The sequence below is a fragment of the Gymnogyps californianus genome, chromosome Z (assembly GCF_018139145.2).
Source record: "Gymnogyps californianus isolate 813 chromosome Z, ASM1813914v2, whole genome shotgun sequence".
Taxonomy (NCBI): Eukaryota; Metazoa; Chordata; class Aves; order Accipitriformes; family Cathartidae; genus Gymnogyps; species Gymnogyps californianus.
In genome coordinates, this window is record NC_059500.1 from 59,286,627 (window position 1) to 59,307,450 (window position 20,824).

Below are 20,824 nucleotides of genomic sequence, written 5' to 3' on the forward strand. Positions count from 1 at the left end.
AGAGCGCTGGCGCCGCGCCTCTCCCGGCGGCGTCCCGTCCCGTCCCTGCCCCCGCTGAGGCCAGCCCTCACGGAGGAGGGCGCCGGCCCGCCCCTTGGCTGAGGGGGGCAGCCCGGGGGAGCAACCGGGCGCCTCCCGGCCTCGAGCCAGGCGGGGGCGGCGGCGGGAGGGCGCGGAGCGGCCGCGGGCCGTGCCAGGGCGGCCCGCGGGGTCAGGGGCCGGGCTGGCCGGGGGTGTCGCTCGCAGCGCTGCCCACCGCGGCCCGCCTCCTCCCCGGGCTATAAAAGTGCGGCCTGAGCGCTGGAGGTAGTTTGAGCTTCGTGCCGAGCCGTCGGGGCAGACGCGGGCAGCCAGCGTCCCTGGGCGAGGAAGATGCTGCCGATCGGGAAGACCACGAAACAGGGCAAAAGGGTAATTCTCCTACCTCCCTCCCCTGCTCAGCCCCGGTCCCCTGCTCCCCGCGGGCCCGTCCCGTCCCGCTCCGGTACCTGGCGTGGGGGCAGCGGCGGGCGCTGGGAGAGGTGGCCCCGCCGCGGTCCCCTTCGCCGCCCGCCGCGGTGCGGGCACTGCCCCGGCGGGACCGGGCGGTAGGGGAGAGGCAGCCCCGCGCCGGCGCTGCGGGGAGTTGCGGGAGCCTGGCAGCGGCACAGGGCAGAGCTGGGCTCTGGGCCGGGCCGGGCCGTGGGCCTCGCTGCACCCGGCCGCCCCTCCCGCCTCCTCGGGGTCCTGCCGCTAAACTGGCACGGCCCGCGAACCGCGCTTGTTAACCTCCCAGTAAGGTACTCAGTATTTCTGCAGGTAAGGTCATATTGTGAGAAGCTAAAGTAAAGCCGTAATAACAACAACTGTACTTATTCAGCATCGAGCCATTAAAGACATTTGGACACCGTTATGAGATAGATAGATTGAATTTAATGCTGTAACAGCTCATAGAATTTTTATTTCTCTGAACTGGAGCCACCAATGTTCAAAACCATTTCGCTTAATATTATTTGATATGCAAACTAAGCTGTGTTTGCAACACGTTAAAATTGTAAATATTTTAAGCATAAACCGTCATTGGATGGGATTTCTGTCTCCAACATACTGCCAACTCTATTTAAAAGCCCAAAATTGCTGTTCTCTTGATTTATATGACTGAATACCAACAGTGTTTGTAATATGAGCACAGTCTCCAATATATGCATGCCCTTTACACCCTCATTTAGCTAAAGAAATAAGCCAGTATAAAAAGTTATCCAGGCATCAGCCATTCTGGCCATTAAGGCAAACATACGAGCAATGTCTAAATCAAACTCTCTGACATGTACCAGTACTGCTACCCTGCACTGCTGCTTGGGAAGGTCAGTGGAATCACGTATTCTGTCTTCTCTTCAGGACACAATTATCATTAATAGGACACTTCTTACTCAGAGCTGGTTTTACTCATTTTTATGCGTAGCATATAAGTCTAGAGTAAGAGAACAGAAGGATATGGGAAGAAGTCTGTGAGCTCTAGATCTTTCAGGTAGGTCAGTTATAAAGGAAGGAGATGGGGAGGTATTTGTTCTGCTTTTTATTTTTTGACACATACTCATGCCACCAAACTTCAGACACCTAGCAGAAGGCAATTGCCCTAAGTTCCCCCTACAGGCAGTGTACAGAAATAAGCTTGAGGGCTCACTTAAGATCTGAATAGTTGTTTTGAGGTGTTTTTTTCTTTCCACTGATGGAAAGGTAGGATATAGCTAGACCAAGTAGGCTTTTCACTTATATGGTTCAGTTACATTCCTAAAGGTGGCTGAGGGAATATCTTCATACAAACATTTGCACTTTTTCCATGGATAGATGTATGGACTACGTGGTGAAACTTCATTCATGGTAGCAAAAGTAAAGCAGTGAAAAGATGGCTTAAAAAAGTCTTGGTTAGCTTTTTACAGATACTATTTCTTGTTATTTAATACCAGATCTGTGTACTACTAGATCACCTGACAGTACAATTTTGATCCGCATTAGACATGAGCACACAGCTGTAGGTCTCCGGGGCAGAACAAAACAATGTTGATGCTGAACTTATGCTAGATATATGCTGGTTGAACCAATTTTACCCAGTATAGATAAAGTAAAAATGGTGTGAAGAGATGATATCAGACCTATAATAAAGTTTGCAAAAAAGTTATTTTCATTTTAAGCCAATCTGAACTGACAAAGTGAGTTTGTATTAAGTACTTTGTGCTTTATAGTTATGTCACTTGCTATTAGATGCCCCAATGCTAGGTTTAATATATCACAATATATTATATATTAAGATGCCATAGTCTGTTCAATCATGGCTTATGTTGCTTCTGTCTGTCAAAAGTGAAGATTATTTTAAAATGCAGTTTAAAAAAGCTAGAATTGTGAAGGAAAACTGCTATTAAATCCTAAAAGTAACTTGTTAAAAGGAAAAAATCTGTTAGTTGTAGTGCATTTAAATATAATATCTATATATAATGTCAACATGTATCTATTACTTAATGTTCAGTTCACAAGCAACGACTGAGGCTGCTAGTATGTTAAAGATTTTTTTTTCCTCCGCACTCCTGTTCTCTCCATATTAAACTTCTGAAGCAGACTCTGTCTATAAAAGATTCCTTGGCAGGCAGAGGAAGCAGGGACTCAACCAGTGATCCCTTGGGTGCCTTTCTCTGGCCCCATTTGAGGCATTCTGTTACAACTGCAAATTAGTTAATTGCAAACACAATCTTTACAGAGCCTCCTGACATTTACACTTAGAATAGAATTGCCCTAACAGACAGGCATGACTGGTATACTCATTGAAAATTACTGAGTTTTGGAGATTGAGTATTACTGATTGAGTTTTGCCCTGGTCCTGCTGAAATAAAGATAAAAGCTTGCACACTTTATTAAAGTTATAAAGTTAATCAGGTCAATATTTTGGCAAGTCCACAATGTGCAATGGGATGTGATGCAGAGATTTGCAAGCCAACGCTTGGCCACGCTCATACATCTGCACAGCAGCACTGTACAGAAGTCCCACCACCTTGCTGCCATGTCAGTGCCTGAGCCAAAACTGCCAACCCTCTCAGCCAGACTTTGTAGCCTCCAAGTAGCCTTACACTGCTATGCTTGGTACTGGAACTGGCATAGTTGGCACAGTGCTCCTTCTTGTTGGAAACGCATACTCTCATCCCGCCTAAAGGGTGGTGCTGAGACATCATAAGTGTTTGTCTTTCCTGGATGTATGGTGTGAGATAACTGAATTAATGAAGGAGAAATTATCAGGAAAGATAATCTACTAAAGGTTGGAGGCTAATTGTTAAAAAACTCTTCCTCTCAGCATGAAAACCACACTCAACTCTATGTGCACAAGGCTTTTCTTTTTCCTACCCCCTCAAATTTAATCTACTGAAATGCTAGTCTGCCATCAAGAAAAGATAACTATGGAAGGAAATTTCAGTCTTACCTTTGATTAATTCTTTTCCTGTACCCACTACCTTTGTTAATGTAATGGGTCTGCATTCATTCACGTTTGAAAGTAAATAGAATTATGGTTGTAATCCAATTGCAAAAATTAGTCCTATTTAGTGTAATACTTTTTGAAAAATTTGAACGAGCCAATGAAGCCATGAAAGGAATACAAAAAATAATATATATGAGGTGCAACCAATATATGTTGTTCTCATGTTTTTCAATTTTACAAAAAAAATAATTACCACTTTCCTTGCATTAGCATGGAGTTCAAGGCAGAAGCAAGGTTAATCACAGGGTGCTGTAAGGTTTGTAATTTGGCATCTTAAAACATTTCAAGGCTGTGCAAAACAAGCAGGATTTTCTTTCATTTTGTAAGTCTAGGTAAGCAAACCCAGGCCAGTAAAAAGTCTGTCAGAAAATGGGACACCAGCATTTTGAGATATGTCTTACTTGGTAGGAAAATGTTACGTGCTTACTTTTCTACGATGCCGGTTGTGCCATCTTGTGTCACAAGCTACTTGTGCTGAGGCTCTGTCAAGATGGCATTTGCAGCTAAAGAGCAAATGAGCTAATAAAGAGGTCAGTGATATGAGTGTTTCATTTTAAGAAGTTTCTCATATATTTTACAGGAGAATTTGAGACAGTGTTTTACTTTCATAGGAATGGAATTGGACCATTGACTTCTAGTTCTGGAGACTGTATCTCTGGAATACAATAAAACTGACTAATGAAAAGTCTTATGTAATATATATGCACATATTAAAGCCTTATGTTGCAAAGCAGAGCATCTACCATTCTTTAAAGAGAATTTCAAGAAAGAAATTTACTACTTTTTATTATTATAGCAAAGATGTTTCGGGTAGCCCACGAATATTTATGTCTGCTTTGCAAATACAGGAAATGGCAACAAAGACAAAGGAAGCCCACAAAACTGAAGAACTGTAATTGTTAACCTTTCCTCCTGTTTTCTTCAGGGTATTTTAGAGCGCTTAGATGCTGGAGAAATTGTGATTGGAGATGGAGGATTTGTCTTTGCTCTTGAAAAGAGGGGATATGTAAAAGCTGGGCCTTGGACTCCTGAAGCAACGGTAGAACACCCAGAAGCAGGTCAGTTTTACTGGGAAATGGTAATCCTGTAGTGAATGTAAACATGGTTGGCTAAATAATAAATATATAGGAACTTGTAATAGGTTTTTAAATAGAAGTGTTCCTTGACACTGTAGAATTACACTGTTAAGAACAGCCTAAGAATCTATAGACCAAATGCTCATCTTACCCCTTTTTCTTGCTGTAACACTGGCCAAAAGCAGGTGGCTGCGTAAGAATATGAGTAGTGCAAACATAGTGATACCTCTCCAGAATGGTCTCCCAGTCTTCAATAATTTGCAGCCCAGGGACTTTTTGATGCAGATATGGTATCTTTGTATTTAATAACATTCAGTGATTTCTCTCTTATGGATTTGTCCAGTCTGTCCTTGAGCTGATATAAAGCTTATAATTTAAAACATCTTGTGAAAAAGAATTCTGCAGTTAACTATCTGTTTTGTTGTGTTCTAGTCATTCTAGGACTTTTGTATTGTTATAAATTAATATAGTTTATTAATTCTTTCAGGAAAATAGCAGCTTTTAATAAACAATGGAATGGAAGAGGAGTATTTAATGTATCTAGGTATCTAGCTCCACTGTGAAATGGGGAATGACAAACCTTATAAGAACCTAAGAATTGCAATAAACATTTAATGGAGTAACTGTCTTAAAGTGGACAGAGACAAAACAAACAATCATTCCATGCCTTCCAGCATAAAGATTATAGTGTTTAGCATAAATAGTGTTAAGCAGATGCTATTATCTATTTATGTATGCTTCATTACATGAAAGCATTTGCCCTAGTAATATCATCTGCAGTTAATCCCACAAGCCAATTCAGAATATCCTGGGGAAAAAAAATTTCTTTGTTCTAAGTGTTTGCCCTTCCAAATCAGTCTTTTTCCTCTATACAGGGAAGAAGGAAGAGGAAGGGAAGGAGAGAGATCTTAGCACTCTCTATTACATTGCTTTGTACACCTTACCTATTTATTCACCCTAGTCCTTCTCAGCCTTCAAGTGTCACTTTATGTGTAGCACGCCTAACTTGGGGTTGTGGACAGCCTTAGATAATGCAGAGCTCCAGCAAACGTTTAAAGGGTGATAACCTAATTTGCTGACTTTCATCTCCCAAAAAGACATCCCATCACCTTTCTCTCTGTTTCTCTCCACCTCTACCTTTGTCTGCCCCTACACATTCCATCTTACAAATCATAGCACCTATCCCATGCTTTTTATTTCGCCTTTGCTTACTTATTTTGCACCTCAAAAGCCCTTGACCCCCTCCACATGTCCTTTTGGGAAATGCAGGTAATAGTCCATGGGGAATGCAAGACATTGCCTTACATAGAGGCAGTTGCAGACGGCTTCAATCGGCTAAATTGGCACACAGATTTGCTTTAAATAAGTGATCAGTAGTCATAGGTTAGAATCCAGCCTTGTAAGAATTGCTACTGATTTGCTAGAACATATTGCTCATGTCTGTAACATCGCTATAAAATTTTTATAAGCCCCTTATAGGCTATTTATAAATACATTCTTCACTGGAAATGTGTTCATTTCTTTTCATGCAGTGTGCTGCCTCCCCTCCATTACTGCTTTTTGCTCCTGCATGCTCAAGGGTCATGTTACTTTGAAAGCAGGTGTAAAGAACAGAAGGAGCAACTGGCTGAGCCAGCTGGTGTAAAAAACATACAACTACCAGATCTCCTTGTCTTTGTAAGGAAGGAGGGAAAAGGAGGGAGTTTCTGAGAATGCAGCAAGGAATGGGGTCGGGGGGAAGAGTGAGTTCAAGGCCATTATCTCCATTACAAGAGAGGAGAAGTTTTGCCAGACTGGCAAGTTTAGAAATGAGATCTAAATATTTTTTCTGAGCCAGATCAGGTATTGCTCTGTAGTGAGCAATATGCATAGGCACTTATTGCCCCCATCTCCTGTTAGCTTAAGTCTGTGTCTTTTGTGAAATGTCCGACTCACGGTGGATTGAAATGAAAACTCAGTGTTATACATCTGACTCCTGAAATGCATCAAACTGTTAATAATTGTTTAGCCTCATATGTGGCTGTTATCCCCATTTGTCAAATGCTGGAGGAAAACGCAGCTTCACTAACATGCTGGAAGTCACACAAGAAGTTAATTACAGAGTGATTTGGGTTTTGATGGTGCAGACTGCTGTGCGCTTGATAATAGTAACAGTGTATTCTACTGGTAAAAACGATTTGCCTGGGGTTGAATGAGATTCAGCTTGATACTTAAAACACTCATCTTTCCCTCAAAATGTAGACTCATTCAAGAGTCTCCTGTTCACATACCTGATAGTTTGGGATATGAAGTTCCTTATTCATATGTGTTCGATAATGTTTCATTTGCCTACCTGTGTCACCATCCTTATTCACACAAATCCCAGGCATTCTTCTAGGAATGCAAGAACCATATTTAACGAGCACTAACCATGGGGGTAGACAAATCCGGTTTATTATGGAAATGTCATACAGCATTTGTGAAAATATTTGTAGGTTCTTTTTTCCTCTTCCCATTTCCTGACTAGTTTTCATCAATGATTTCTCATGGGGGAAAATAGAAAAACAAACTACAGAACTCTAGAAATATACAGAGACAGCCCTTTAGTCGGGATCAATAGCCTATTTTAATGTAGTAGGAAAAAGAATACTCCCTGCACTACGAATGTTTTGACTGCATAAAGGTTGTAAGACTGAAATTTGATCCTGGTAGTTCAGGCAGATTCCAGGGACTTCTTGAACTGTAGCTCTGCTATAATCTGTGTTCCTGGATAGGTCTTTGTGACTGCTAGGAAAAGAAGCATTGTGTTAAATCACAGTGTGGTTACCCAAGGCTGTAATTAGAAATGAAATACTGTACCAGTAGAGAAAAGCAAGGGGCACTACACTGTCCCTTCAATGAAAGCAGACATGCTTGCATGTATGCAGATTGACTCTAGCAACTCACACTGGTGTTTGAGCTTCTGTGGCATAGAAGGCTGTGTTTGTTGCAGCTGAAGGGAGTAATTTTATTCTCATGACACATTCACACATTTCCCTAATGACACAGATTGTCTGTAGACAACGAGATGTGATAAACCAGGACTTCAGGAAAACTTTTCCAAACATCTGCCACAGAAACTGCAGTGTTCTTATGTCTGTGTATGGTATCTAGGGAATAAATTATTCCTGTATTTGCTATAAGCTGTTGAGCATTTTAACTCTGTTTTACATGATCAGTAGTGTTCTAGAAATTATTATAATTATTGTTCTGTGGCTATACATATAAAATCAATTGACAGCTCCTGTTCTATTCCTGCTGTGGCAATTGCAGTGTACTGTTTACAGTGATGAAGGCAGAACTACCATTTCAGAGCCTGTTCCCAAAGTCCTAATGTAGGAAATTTGTCCATTAAAAGTAATGCCAACCTTTCCTTCAAAAGAAGTGTTGGCTCTGTAGTAAAATCATCATGTGCTGACTTACGAGAAGAATTAAGTCTGTGTTGTGAGTCACTTTTCTGGAGCAACAAATCATCTTTTAATTAAGAGTGTGTTTAGCAAAATAGAGCTTTGGTTTTGGCTGACTAGACTCAGCCAGAGTTTTGTAGGGGGAGAAAACTAGAAAATACAAAATAGAGGAGGTAATGGAACACTGTATTCTTCCATATAAATATCATCTTGTCCCTTAATTTGTTGCCACGATACTTTCTTCTGTTTTCTTCATAGTCTAGAAGCTAAGAAAATATGGCTTTTTCATTTGATGATCTTTTTGTCTGGTATGCCTTGTTATGCTTTCATGTTCTTTTGTCAGATGTCTGCTTTCCCTTCCTAAACCACTATGCAGTTCTATAAAATGAAATTGGGAGGTCTGAAGGACTGCAGAAAGTAGGAGATAGGCAAGGTAGCATGCAAAACTGAATCTACTGATAAATTAAATAGAAATCTTCAGTCATTCTTAGCAGAGAATAACTAAGGAGAAAGTTTTCTACCTAATGTTCTGAGAGTGGGAAGAAAGAAACTCTACGCAGACTGGGGTACTGCTTCTACTCTCGCGTAATGGCTCTTCTAGTAAATACAGTATCACTTATTTTACAGTAACATTACTTCAATAAACATTTAATTTTGGGATAACAACAGTAATAACTGTACCAAACATGTCTTCTTTGTCTCTTTTAATTCTTTGCAGTTCGTCAGCTTCACCGGGAATTCCTCAGAGCTGGATCCAATGTTCTGCAGACATTCACCTTTTATGCCAGTGAGGACAAACTAGAAAACAGGGGCAATTATGTAGCTGAGAAAATAAGTGTGAGTAAAACTCTGTTTTGATGGAGATATGAAATAAATGGATTAATTTCAAAAGGTTTAGTAGAGAGATTATCGAGTACTTTCACAGTTTGTCCTAACAGTTTTGGCTATATTTGAGGACCAAAGAATGAGAATTGAGGACCAAAGAATTGGAATAGCAAGAAAGACAAGGTTAAAGGACAAAAAAAATAACAAAATGGGGCAAAGATGAAGAGAGGAAAGAGGATGCCCACATCGTATTTTTCCCATCTAAGGAGATTAGTTTACTGGAGTTTTGATACAAAGAGTATAGGGAGGACTAAATGCACAGAGAGCAAAATCAGTGACAAAAAGAAATGCTTTAACATCCAGAGAAACAAATCAACTGCAAATACGGTGAAGAATCCTAGAGAATAAAGAGTGGCTAATGAGAACGGAATGTTTTTTAGAACCATGTCTTGAATGAAGTAACAACTAAAAAATCCAAGGTATACACTGTGGTCAATATTCCCCTTCTAATGTGTAACGGTAATCTGTTACAGCAACAGAAGTACCATGTTGGTGTTTTCTTACCCCCTACACAAAGGAGTTGTAGGATGTTGGGTGTGTTCACTAGGTGCAGGCCCCAGCTCCACTGGGACTTCTGGCACAAACATTTCTAGGTAGTTCCTTTGAGACTAGAAGGTTTGCCATTGAGTGTTTTCTCTGATCCTTTCCCCTTTGGTCCTATTGTCTCTTTCAACCTCTGCAACATGGAGAAGATTCTCCAGAGGGCAGGGAGGAAGGAATATCCTTGTATCTGTGAAGCTATCCCAAGTCAGAAATTAGAACAATCTGGACACTAGGGAAACACTTGAGGCTGAATTATGGGGTCATACCAAAATGTCATATGACCAAATTTATCTGAAGTGCTGTACCTTTACATTCAATAGATGCAACATTGAAATATCTGAAGTGGTAGTCCCAGAAACCCAGTTGCTCTAGAACAAGCCATGCTGCAACCCTTGCTGCTGTGCAAAATTATAAGAAGGGCTGGGAGAGTACCTGGTATTGGGAATGCATTGCAGCAAAGCTTTCAAGATTGATTTGCTGCCAGTTCTAGAAGCAGGTTCCTCCAGGCTTTAACTGGTTTATGGCTCCACCTTCCGGAGTTCCCAACATGTACCTGAGCGCAAGTGCAAATGGAAGACAGTCTATCAGCAATAGCCTTAAAAATCAGCTGGGTTTTCTGAGGCAGCCATGCAAAACTTCAGCTGAGAGAAACCTATGTAGATTCTAAGTAGTCCATGGGCTGCAGAGAAACCTGCTTTAATCAGTACTTGTTATTTACCCCAAATAATGATTCTTTTCCCAAAATCTTTTTTTCCCAACTTAACATCTTTTTCACAAGCTGTTCTAGTCATCCTGATTTAGATATAGAGGGAACGTGTCTTTCAGTCTAGGTGATTAATTAATGATATATAGTGATAAGTTTCCCTTTACTGTTCTTAAATTGGTAACTTTAACATCAGATAATGAATATCTTTTTTAAAATGCCTCTAATAACTCTGAATATTATATCTGAAATTTTTAAAATTATCAAAATACTAAAATACATTTTTTAAAAAGAATGAAAAATAAATTGAAATTACTACATATTTTGTTTTCCACCCACAAAATGTCAGAATACAAGCATACACTTAAGTGTAACTAACTCATTTTCTAAGAGGTAAAGAAAATTCCACTTCACACCAAATATGTGCTTTTTATAGACTATTTGTGTAAGATGTATTAAAGGTAATATGTTTTTGTAGTATTTGATGATATGATAACTTAGAGGTGGCAAGAAATTTGTTTCCTAATGTTTGTTATTTTTTTGAAAGATGCTGATGTTCCTAATCAATATTATTAAAAAATCAATTTAAATTATAAAAGAATATGAAGAAGTCGTTATGGCTTTTGACTCTTTTTGTCCTTTTTGTGCTCTGAAATTACATGCATATCTCTGACCAGGTAAAACTGACATAATCTATATTCATACAGTGCCAGAAAGTGAATGAAGCTGCTTGTGACATTGCAAGAGAAGTGGCTAATGAAGGTGATGCTTTAGTGGCTGGAGGAGTCAGTCAAACACCATCATACTTAAGCTGCAAGGATAAAGCAGAGGTTAAAGCAGCCTTTCGAAAGCAACTAGATGTCTTTATGAAGAAGAATGTGGACTTCCTAATTGCAGAGGTAACTATGTAAAAAAAGTACATGCCTTCAATGGGCACAGTGTTAACTTTAAGATGTCTAGTCTACTTCAGGGAGTACAAGTATATATCGCTTCCTCCTTTAAAATTTTCTGTTGTGCTTTTATTCCAGTAGTATCAGGTATTTTTCTAAATGCACAGCAGCATCTGTAAGTGTTCTAGAATAACCTTGAAACCTGAATTTCTACCTCAGTCAAGTCAAATTCTGTACTGGTACAAAGAGGATAGATTAATCTGATCTTGACTAGTTCTTGTTTCCTCCCATACACCATATACAATCAACCTAAGGTGACTTTTCTAGATGAAAATAGTTCTTTGGGGATAAATCCCTGATTAACCTCCTGTATGGGCATTCTTATTCTGAAACAACAGTATCATTATTTTTTATTTAGTTTTACTTACTGACTTTTTAAAATCCTTTTTTAACTGTGTGGTCAGTGAACTTAATTGAATTCTGTTAGTGTAAATCAGAAAAGAATCAAGTCATTGTATTGCTGGTGAATTTGGGGTCTGGGTTAATGTGTTTATGCTTCATCTCCAAGAAACAAAAGTAGTCCAGTTTTAATTTCTTTCAGTATTTTGAACATGTTGAAGAGGCTGTCTGGGCAGTTGAAGTTCTAAAAGAATCTGGAAAGCCAGTTGCAGCCACGATGTGCATTGGTCCAGAAGGAGACATGCATGGCGTGCCCCCTGGACAATGTGCTGTCCAACTGGTAAAGGCTGGTAAGAATCTGTTTTAATATGTCCTTTAAAAGTATGGAACAAAGCAAAGTCCTTAAGTATTGAGATAAATGGATGTGTATCTCAAGTAGGTGGCTTCCCAATTATATCTGATAAAAGTTCTGACCCTGTAGAAAAGTTTTTATGTGTGCTTTACCAGAGCAGTCTTGTAAAAAACATATTGAAAAGCAGCCATGAACTCCTTGTTAACCAGGATGGTATTGGGAGCAATAGCCACAGGCAGCTCATACTGAATAGGGCAAAATCCTAAACCTACTCAAATTTGGTTACAGAGCCAACCCCAAATTCTGGAAACATAAGCAGAATCCAAAGCCACCTTTGAGTCTTTGCTCATGTTTTTAGAAATGTATGGAGCACAGTTCAAACCCAGGATGAGAGAATAAGAGGATGAAAAAATTAATCTTTTTGCCTATCAGAGGCTGTGTTTTCTGCAGGACAAGGTGAAGGGCAGAAGAAATTAATCAGGGGCATGATGAATGATGGTACAGGATTTTATTATATCTGTTCTGAACTAGTCTTTTCCTTTGGAGTTAGAGTTGAAATCCAATCCAAATCCAATCCTGTTTTAGGAACCTGCTAGCTATTTGCATATGTGGCTGTACATAATCAGTCTTCCCTGATTAAGCACCGATAAGAAAAGCAGCTGTGTGAGGGTGGGAGATGTGATTCATCATCAGGAAGGTAACGAGGAGTGCAACTGAGATGTAAATGGAATGATCAACCTCAGGAGAGTTGAGCCTGGCTCTAACCCAACTGCCTTGTTTTCATAATGCTGGTGTAAAGATAGACTGCTCTGCTTCTGGAGTGCTGTGGCTAAGAACTTTCACCACCCACTTCCTGGGGAGATGTGACCTGAAGTTATTTTCCTCCTCCTAGGTGCTTCTATTGTTGGAGTCAACTGCCATTTTGATCCAGATACTTCCCTGGAAACCGTGAAACTGATGAAAGAGGGCTTGCAGGCTGCTAAACTGAAAGCCCACCTGATGTCCCAACCACTTGCTTTCCATACACCTGATTGTGGAAAGCAGGGTTTTATTGATCTTCCAGAATTTCCCTTTGGTAAGACAAGGATATATTTTTATTTATTTATTTAATTTATTGTCTGTTTCCTGTTTTTTCCTCAGCTTTTAGTGAAGCTGAAGCTGCAAGATGTCCTTCTGTACAATAGGATGAGTCCATATTATCCTGTCTGGCATTTTCCATAGAAGGATTGCAGTGTAATATCAGTTTAAAGATCATCCACATAGCGAGAGTACTTTAGTAGTATCACAGCATGTGACTGAAAGTGAAATTACAATGAAAACAGTTAAAGTGCCACAACCTAAACTCAGTTGAAAAATGTAGTTCTTCCTCATGCTATAGAACCTTGTTCAGGACAGCTATAAACAGTCCAAAGAAATGAACAAGAGCAGATAACACTAAAAAAACCCCAGTGTTCTGGGTTGTGATATCTATCCCACAAGCACTATAATGTTTACCTGCATGGGGATTTAATGTACAATGCATATGCAGAACTGGATATAGGTGCATGATTATTGCATTCATAATGGTTCAGTCTTGCAAGTGTAACTGTTTAATATAAGTGAGATTAGAGAGAAACCAGAAGAGGGAATATGTTCTTTGATGTTGCTAACAAATGGATTAGCAGTTTGGAGATGGAGTCATCACATGTATGCTCAGGAGAAATTCTACAAAGACTGAAATATCCAGCCACTTTATGTGTATATAAGGCATGTGTATTTAGGTCTTATTTCCACCTGGGATGTAGAAGATCACATCCCTTTAAGATAAGAGGACAAAATCAGCCTAAAGAGTTTAAAATTGATTAGAAAATTGCTTTCATTTTCAGGTATCATACACTCTTCTTTTCAAGATCAAACTATAAAATAAGGTATTAAAACCTTCAAAACTTGAATTTGTAGCAAAAAATTTGAGAGATACATGTGATTTTCAGGAAGTTGGGTTTTTTTATAAATTCCCCTCTTTACATAAATAAAGGAAAGAGAATAAAGCATGAACCTGAGGCATTCATTAAATGATAATAACATGTCTGAGTTCTGAAAATATTCTGGGATGTTTAAAAGTGTTAGGAACTCATTTATCCTATTCATTCCTTCATATAACTCCTCTGATTGCAAGCAAAAAAAGATAGAATAGATGCAGCAAGTAATCAAGTGAATTGAAGGATTCACTCTTTGGTTTGTTATGGTTCTTGGCTTGTATGTCATAAGCAATCTGTATGATATCTCAGCTTTCAGAAATTTCATGAGTCAATTGGAGAAGGCTGGTTCTGTGAATGTTTTCAATAGCCAGAAGGAGCAACTGATCACTTGATGGCAGATAAGCAGTTTGGTAAATCATTGTTAAACTGACCCAGTTAACTCTGTTTTTTGCGGAAGGCAATATGCACAAAGAAGTATTTAGATATTTGAAGTGTACATAACCTCTGTACAGGCCAACAAGATCTCAGTTTCTAGGAAAGTGTTGGCTATGTTGTATTGGCAAACTCCAGCATCTAGATGCCAGCAGTAGTTATTTATCTGTAGAACTTTTTCCAGTTTTCTGTGTTTTCCCTTCTGTGTTACTGCAATTGCTCTGAAATGTCACCAGTTAAGCAAGGACAATGTTTTAGAAAGAAATGTCCCAGTCAGTCAAAGCATACCCAATTATCTCAAGAGTAGATATATAGAGGGGCTAAATCTAGGAGCAGGTTACAATCTTCTCATAAAAAATTGATGAAAATTTCAATCTCTTTTTACTATAAATGTTAACATAAACTGTTAAGCTATACATATTTAATTCTGAATAAAGCCAAGAAAAGAAATGCATTGACAGGCATGGAAAAATAGAATGTTAGTCAATTTTGGGAAGGGGAAAATCCCACAAAGCATTATCTATGTGGCAACTTCTTTTCACAGAATACTGCTTGTTTTCAATCACCATGTTTTACCACATGTGTGGCTGGTTCTTATGGTGGGGTCTATCCCTGTTTCTTCAGAGAGGTTAGGTTGTTGCTGTCCTTACACTCCTGAAGCACAAGGACTGATTCATAGAATCATAGAATGGTTTGGGTTGGAAGGGACCTTAAAGATCATCTGGTTCCAACCCCCGTGCCATGGGCAAGGACACCTTCCACTAGACCAGGTTGCTCAAAGCCCCATCCAACCTGGCCTTCAACATTTCCAGGGAGGGGGCATCCACAGCTTCTCTGGGCAACCTGTTCCAGTGTCTCACCACCCTTATCGTAAAAAATTTCTTCCTAATGTCTAATCTAAATATACCTTCTCTCAGTTTAAAACCGTTACCCCTCATCCTATCACTACACTCCCTGATAAAGAGTCCCTCCCCATCTTTACTGTAGGCCCCCTTGAAGTACTGAAAGGCTGCTATAATGTCTCCCTGGAGCCTTCTCTTCTCCAGGCTAAACAACCCCAACTCTCTCAGCCTGTCCTCATCGGGGACGTGCTTCAGCCCCCTGATCACCTTCATGGCCCTCCTCTGGACCCACTCGAGCAGGTCCATGTCTTTCTTATGCTGGGGGCCCCCGAGCTGAACACAGTACTCCAGGTGGGGTCTCACTAGAGCAGAGTGGAGGGGCGGAATCACCTCTCTCAACCTGCTGGCCATGCTTCTTTTAATGCAGCCCAGGTTGCAACTGGCTTTCTGGGCTGCGAGCGCACGTTGCTGGCTCATACTCAGTTTTTCATCCACCAATACCCCCAAGTCCTTCTCTGCAGGGCTGCTCTCAGTCCACTCATCACCCACCTTTTATCCATGTTTGGGATTGCCCCAACCCAGGTGCAGGACCTTACACTTGGCCTTGTTGAACTTCATGAGCTTCACAGGGGCCCACCTCTCAAGCGTGTCAAGGTCCCTCTGGATGGCATCCCTTCCCTCTAGAGTATCAACCACACCACTCAGCTTGGTGTCATCTGCAAACTTGCTGAGAGTGCACTCAATCCCACTGTCCATGTCCCAGACAAAGACATTAAATAATACTGGTCCCAATACCGACCCCTGGGGAACACCACTCGTCACTGGTCTCCACCCAGACATCGAGCCATTGACCACAACTCTTTGAGTGTGACCATCCAGCCAATTCCTTATCCACTGAGTGCTCCACCCATCAAATCCATGTCTCTCCATTTTAGAGAGAAGGATGTTGTGCGGGACAGTATCAAATGCTTTGCACAAGTCCAGGTAGATGACGTCAGTCGCTCTTCCCTTATCCGCCAATGCTGTAACCCCATCGTAGAAAGCCACCAAATTTGTCAGGCATGATTTGCCCTTAGTGAACCCATGTTGGCTGTCACCAGTCACCTCTCTTTTCCATGTGCCTTAGCACAGTTTACAGAGGATCCACTCCATGATCTTGCTGAGCACCGAGGTGAGTCTGACTGGCCTGTAGTTCCCCGGTTCTTCCTTTTTTCCCTTTTTAAAAATGGGGATTATGTTTCCCCTTTTCCAGTCACTGGGAACTTTACCAGTCTGCCACAGCTTTTCAAATATGATGGATAGTGGCTTAGCCACTTCATCCGCCAGTTCCCTCAGGACCCTCGGATGCATCTCATCAGGTCCCATGGATTGTGACAGGGTGGGTGATGGAGGAGACAGGGAAACTATACTGTTCCCCTGGAGTTTCATTGCTTATACAGGTATAAATTGAGTGCAAGACGGTGCATTCTTACTGTTGATCATTTTGTATCAATTTTTCATTAGCTTTTTGATGATATATGAGAGACAAGGAAATAATGAATTTGCTTCTGATGCTTTCTCTCACATCTGCAGGACTGCACACAAGCTTCCTTTTATTTAAACAGCTTTCTAAGACAGCTTCATCTGGTTTTCCTTCTGATATTAGACCATCTACTTTTCCTTTGTCCAGTCTTTCCCTCTGAGACCAATAATTTTCTGTTTAAGAACATTTCATTTTTTTCCTTTCTGAACCTGTCTCTTAAGTACCCATTGGACTTAGAGTAGATCTGCTTTGTATCACCTTCTTGCATGTTAGGCATTTTTGGGAAAGGACGTAGGGAGAACAATCCTACCTCTCTGCTGTGTTGCTGGAGCCTTACTACCTCACCACAGCTTCTTTGCCCAGCAGAGTGTTCAGTGCACAGACATCATGCTGCAGTTGCCTGATAACCACACTCCTTTATCTCCTGCAGACGTGCATAAAGAAGTGGGAGGATTTTTATTCCTTTATTCCTGTATTTTTATTCCTTAAAGTTTCTTCTTCCATCCCTGGTCTTTTTTTTCCACTTCTGCCACTCTTGTGCCTTCTTCCCTTTGAGGTGTGCTTTTTCTTGTTCTTTTCACTTTCTGTTCTTTTCCTTCCACAAGTCCTTCCTCTCAGCTGTTATCCCTTCACTCTGCTCACCACAACCTGCAACAGGGAGAAGGGTTCAAAATAAAAATTGCATCCTAGCTTATCTACATTCAGAACTTTCCGCAAGGAATGGAGTGGACTGAGGCAGCAAGCTGCTTATGGCTGGGATTATAACAAAGTAAGGGATGGGCTAAGAAATAGCTACAGATCCCACCTGTCAGTGAAACAACTGGCTGCCACTAGCTGATCATGGAAAAAAGTGTAGTAAGTATTCCTGAGGAATAAGGAGCAGGCTTATTCCTATTGCAGGTAGGCCGATGATACCTTCTTTCACAGATTAGAGTACTGTAATCAGATTTCCCAGATATTGATTGTTTATTAGGAACTCTTTGGAAATGCATGTGTAACACTGAAAGTACTCCAATACTCCAGGTGAGAACTCTGGCAGAATGGCAAGCATGTGACTTAGGGCTTGATCAGCCTCAGAAGATATTAGGTGCTGTTTTGCAAGGCCAAAAAAGCTTACAACAAGCATAGCTCAGCAGAACCCAGCAGAATCTGAAAGCTAGACTTCTGCAAGTTTGCATCATTAATTCTAGCTCAGACAACTCAAACATGTATATCTACATCTACAACCTGTTTTGCAAACAGTGTGCAAGTGTTTCAACAACGTGATTTCTTACCAAAAAATGTGCTGAAATGGAGCATGGTGGAAACTTAAGATATGAATGTCTTTGCAGGTCTGGAGCCAAGAATTGTAACCAGATGGGATATTCAAAAATATGCAAGAAAGGCCTATGACTTAGGAATTCGTTACATTGGAGGTTGCTGTGGATTTGAGCCATATCATGTCCGAGCAATAGCTGAGGAGCTGGCTCCTGAAAGAGGATTTTTGCCAGAAGCTTCTGAGAAACATGGTAGCTGGGGTGATAGCCTGAGCATGCATACCAAACCCTGGGTCAGAGCAAGGTATGTATATCTGACCTGGAAAACACACCAACATACCCCTTGCAAAAGCTTATATTGGTCCATGCAGCAGACTGGCTTAACTGATATGGAGGTCTAAATATCACTGTAAACATCCTATGTGTTAATAATTTTGAAGAATTAAATCTGATCTGGGACCAGGGAAAGGGGTGAAGGGGGCAGTAGGAGAACTCCAGAAATTCTCATCCCTCTTTAAAATGATGATTTGGTCTGAATTAATGTGAAAGTAATTCATGAAAGTTAAGATCAAAAACTGACAGACTGTTGTAAAACAGCTCCTAGGGGTGAGTGGCTTACAGTGTTCCTTTCAAGGATGAAAAGATACTTTTTAAGCATTTAGCATTTCATTGCATGCTTTCATTCATACTTCTGTATCTAAATATAAAGTCAGTCTGTGGAAGTTACATGACCCTTTGCAATGGTCATTTAAGCCACGTTACCTTTAGTATTGTGAGGTGCTGGGAAAAAAAATGAATTTCCTTTTCTTTCTTTAGGGCAAGAAAAGAATACTGGGAGAATCTGAAGCCTGCTTCAGGCAGGCCATATTGTCCTTCAATGTCAAAGCCAGATGGCTGGGGAGTGACCAAAGGAGCCAGGGAGCTGATGCAACAGAAAGAAGCAACAAGTGAACAACAGCTGAAGGAGCTCTTTCAGAAACAGAAGTTCTAATCCACTGCAGTTGTGTAAATGTTAGAATGATTTATCTATAGAACATCTCATGCTTCACGAGAAAATCTATGAAGATGAGCACCCTGTTGATTTATCAGTTAACATGTAATGAAAGAGGCAAAATACAGAAAGAATGTGATTACAGATTAAATATGTCAAACTTTGATAATAAAATCTTTCTCTAGACAAATAGTTTAGAGAATACACAGTCAGAAGGAGGTTTGGTTTCTCCTAAAAACTGAGCTTCTGTTAGCTAGGTGCCATTAATTTGGTAGACACAGAAATACATGGAAAGTAATATTTGGCTCAACTCACCTGTGAAAAGAGAAAAAGCCATCTATAAATACAGTATCAATGGACTTCCACTCCTGAGTCTGTTTTCAGTTTGGGATTATGTAGGAGCTTCCTCAGACCTCAAGATTTGTTGAGGACTACTTCAGGAACACACAAATTGCCAATGTTTCAAACTCAGAGTTATCTATAGTCGCTTTCTTGACTTCAAGAGAATAAAGTAAACTGGAAAATACACGTTAGAATTGGAATCAAAAGATAAGGAGAATGAGATCTTGCAGGAATTTCTTATATGCAGGAGAAAGGTTCAGAGAACTTTTAGAAAAGAAAAATGACAGGTAAATAACTCACTGGTTTTGGCGCAAGATACAGTGTACACAAGATTTTCTCCTCTGGAGACTAAAATGCTTAAGAGATTATGCTGAAATTTTAAAAAACATCAAATTAATTAAAAGTAATATGATGGAATAGTATCGTATTATCTTCACACCTTAAATCATAAGAGCTCAAACAGTATAACATACCTCCAGTAAACAACTAATTTTCAAGTGATCTAGCTGATTTCTGGATATCTTATTGGAAACACTTGGTTATCTCAAAATAGCACTTAAAAACTGAAGCTTCCTAAAATATAACTCCTGTTTATAAGAGTAGTAGAACATTCCATGATTTTTTTTAAGCTGACTGATTCACTCTAGAATCTTAGCTATAAGACGACATGAAAAACTGTTAGGAAATAGATCAATCCACCTAGGTTAAGAAAACCCATGGACATTTGTACACTGAATTTGTTGAGAAGGGTTTTCTTAGGAAGTGTATCACTACACCTGAAACCCATAAAGAACACATTTCCATAGTTTATTTTTGTGAAATACCACACAACTTAGATTTCTCTCTAGAATCTCATTCCCACCCATTCTACGTTAAAGCCACTACCTTTATGAAAAGGTCATTCTCAAAGTTAGTGTTGAAAGCTTTTGTTGGACTACTTTCTATGTTTAAGCTTATTTCATTATTTCTATCCATGTTGATATTCTGCAGTTCAGGAAACATTTAAATATGCAGCACTTTAATGGGAAACTTCAGGTATCCTTTTCAGACTGTTATTGGCAGACAGAGTTTAGAAAAAGCCATCTGCCTTCCCCAAGCTCATAACACATTGAAATAGTTACTACCTGGAAATTTTGCCTGAAAGCCAAAAGTAGACAAATCAAGAAAGTAGATATTTTAAAATGTGGATTATTTGGAAAGCATCCATGTAAGTATATATGCACTACATTAAACTCCTTTGCTTCCTAAGCCCTTCTGGACATTCCCCCTGCAGAAAGTGGAATAATGCAAAATCTGTAAAACAAAAAGGCCAGATCTTTGATCACCACCAAAATGCACACAGCATTAAAGATGTATGCATGATAAAGTGGCTTAAAATACAAGCTACAATTGATAAAGAAGTGTTTTGAACAATCATTACCAGTTTAGGGACTTTCTGTGGCAAAGGATGCAGCTTGACCATCATACTCTATATAAGCAGCTGGACTGATTTTTTTTAAATTCTGCAAACATGCAAAAATTTGTATTGAAGTGAATGAGTTCACAACACAGAATATTGAAGAACTGTGGTATTTAAGAAGATGATCAAATATAATTTTAAGCATTTATTTTTAGATACCCAGTTTAAAAAGGATGAATTTTAACAGACACTAACAATGAAGAGAAGTATTTAAAAGAAGCATTTCAGAATGAGAGCTGACCCAAGC

The 20,824-nt window shown here is 40.0% G+C and overlaps 1 protein-coding gene across 1 annotated transcript; it reads left to right on the forward strand.

Moving 5' to 3' along the window:
* Positions 1-333: 333 nt before the first annotated feature.
* LOC127027354 (betaine--homocysteine S-methyltransferase 1) lies at positions 334-20,266 on the forward strand. Its single transcript, XM_050913019.1, has 8 exons — positions 334-411; positions 4,428-4,560; positions 8,722-8,840; positions 10,842-11,033; positions 11,626-11,773; positions 12,668-12,850; positions 17,861-18,089; positions 18,602-20,266. The coding sequence occupies exons 1-8, from the start codon at positions 373-375 to the stop codon at positions 18,774-18,776; spliced, it is 1,218 nt and encodes a 405-aa protein (XP_050768976.1). The 5' UTR covers positions 334-372; the 3' UTR covers positions 18,777-20,266.
* The last annotated feature ends 558 nt before the right edge of the window (positions 20,267-20,824 follow it).

Excerpts from the sequence above, each read along its gene's own strand:
- LOC127027354 (XM_050913019.1), top strand. The coding sequence starts at position 373 with ATGCTGCCGATCGGGAAGACCACGAAACAGGGCAAAAGG. Across the intron at positions 4,561-8,721 it reads GGTAGAACACCCAGAAGCAG|TTCGTCAGCTTCACCGGGAA; the intron begins GTCAGTTTTACT and ends AATTCTTTGCAG. Across the intron at positions 18,090-18,601 it reads AAACCCTGGGTCAGAGCAAG|GGCAAGAAAAGAATACTGGG; the intron begins GTATGTATATCT and ends TTCTTTCTTTAG.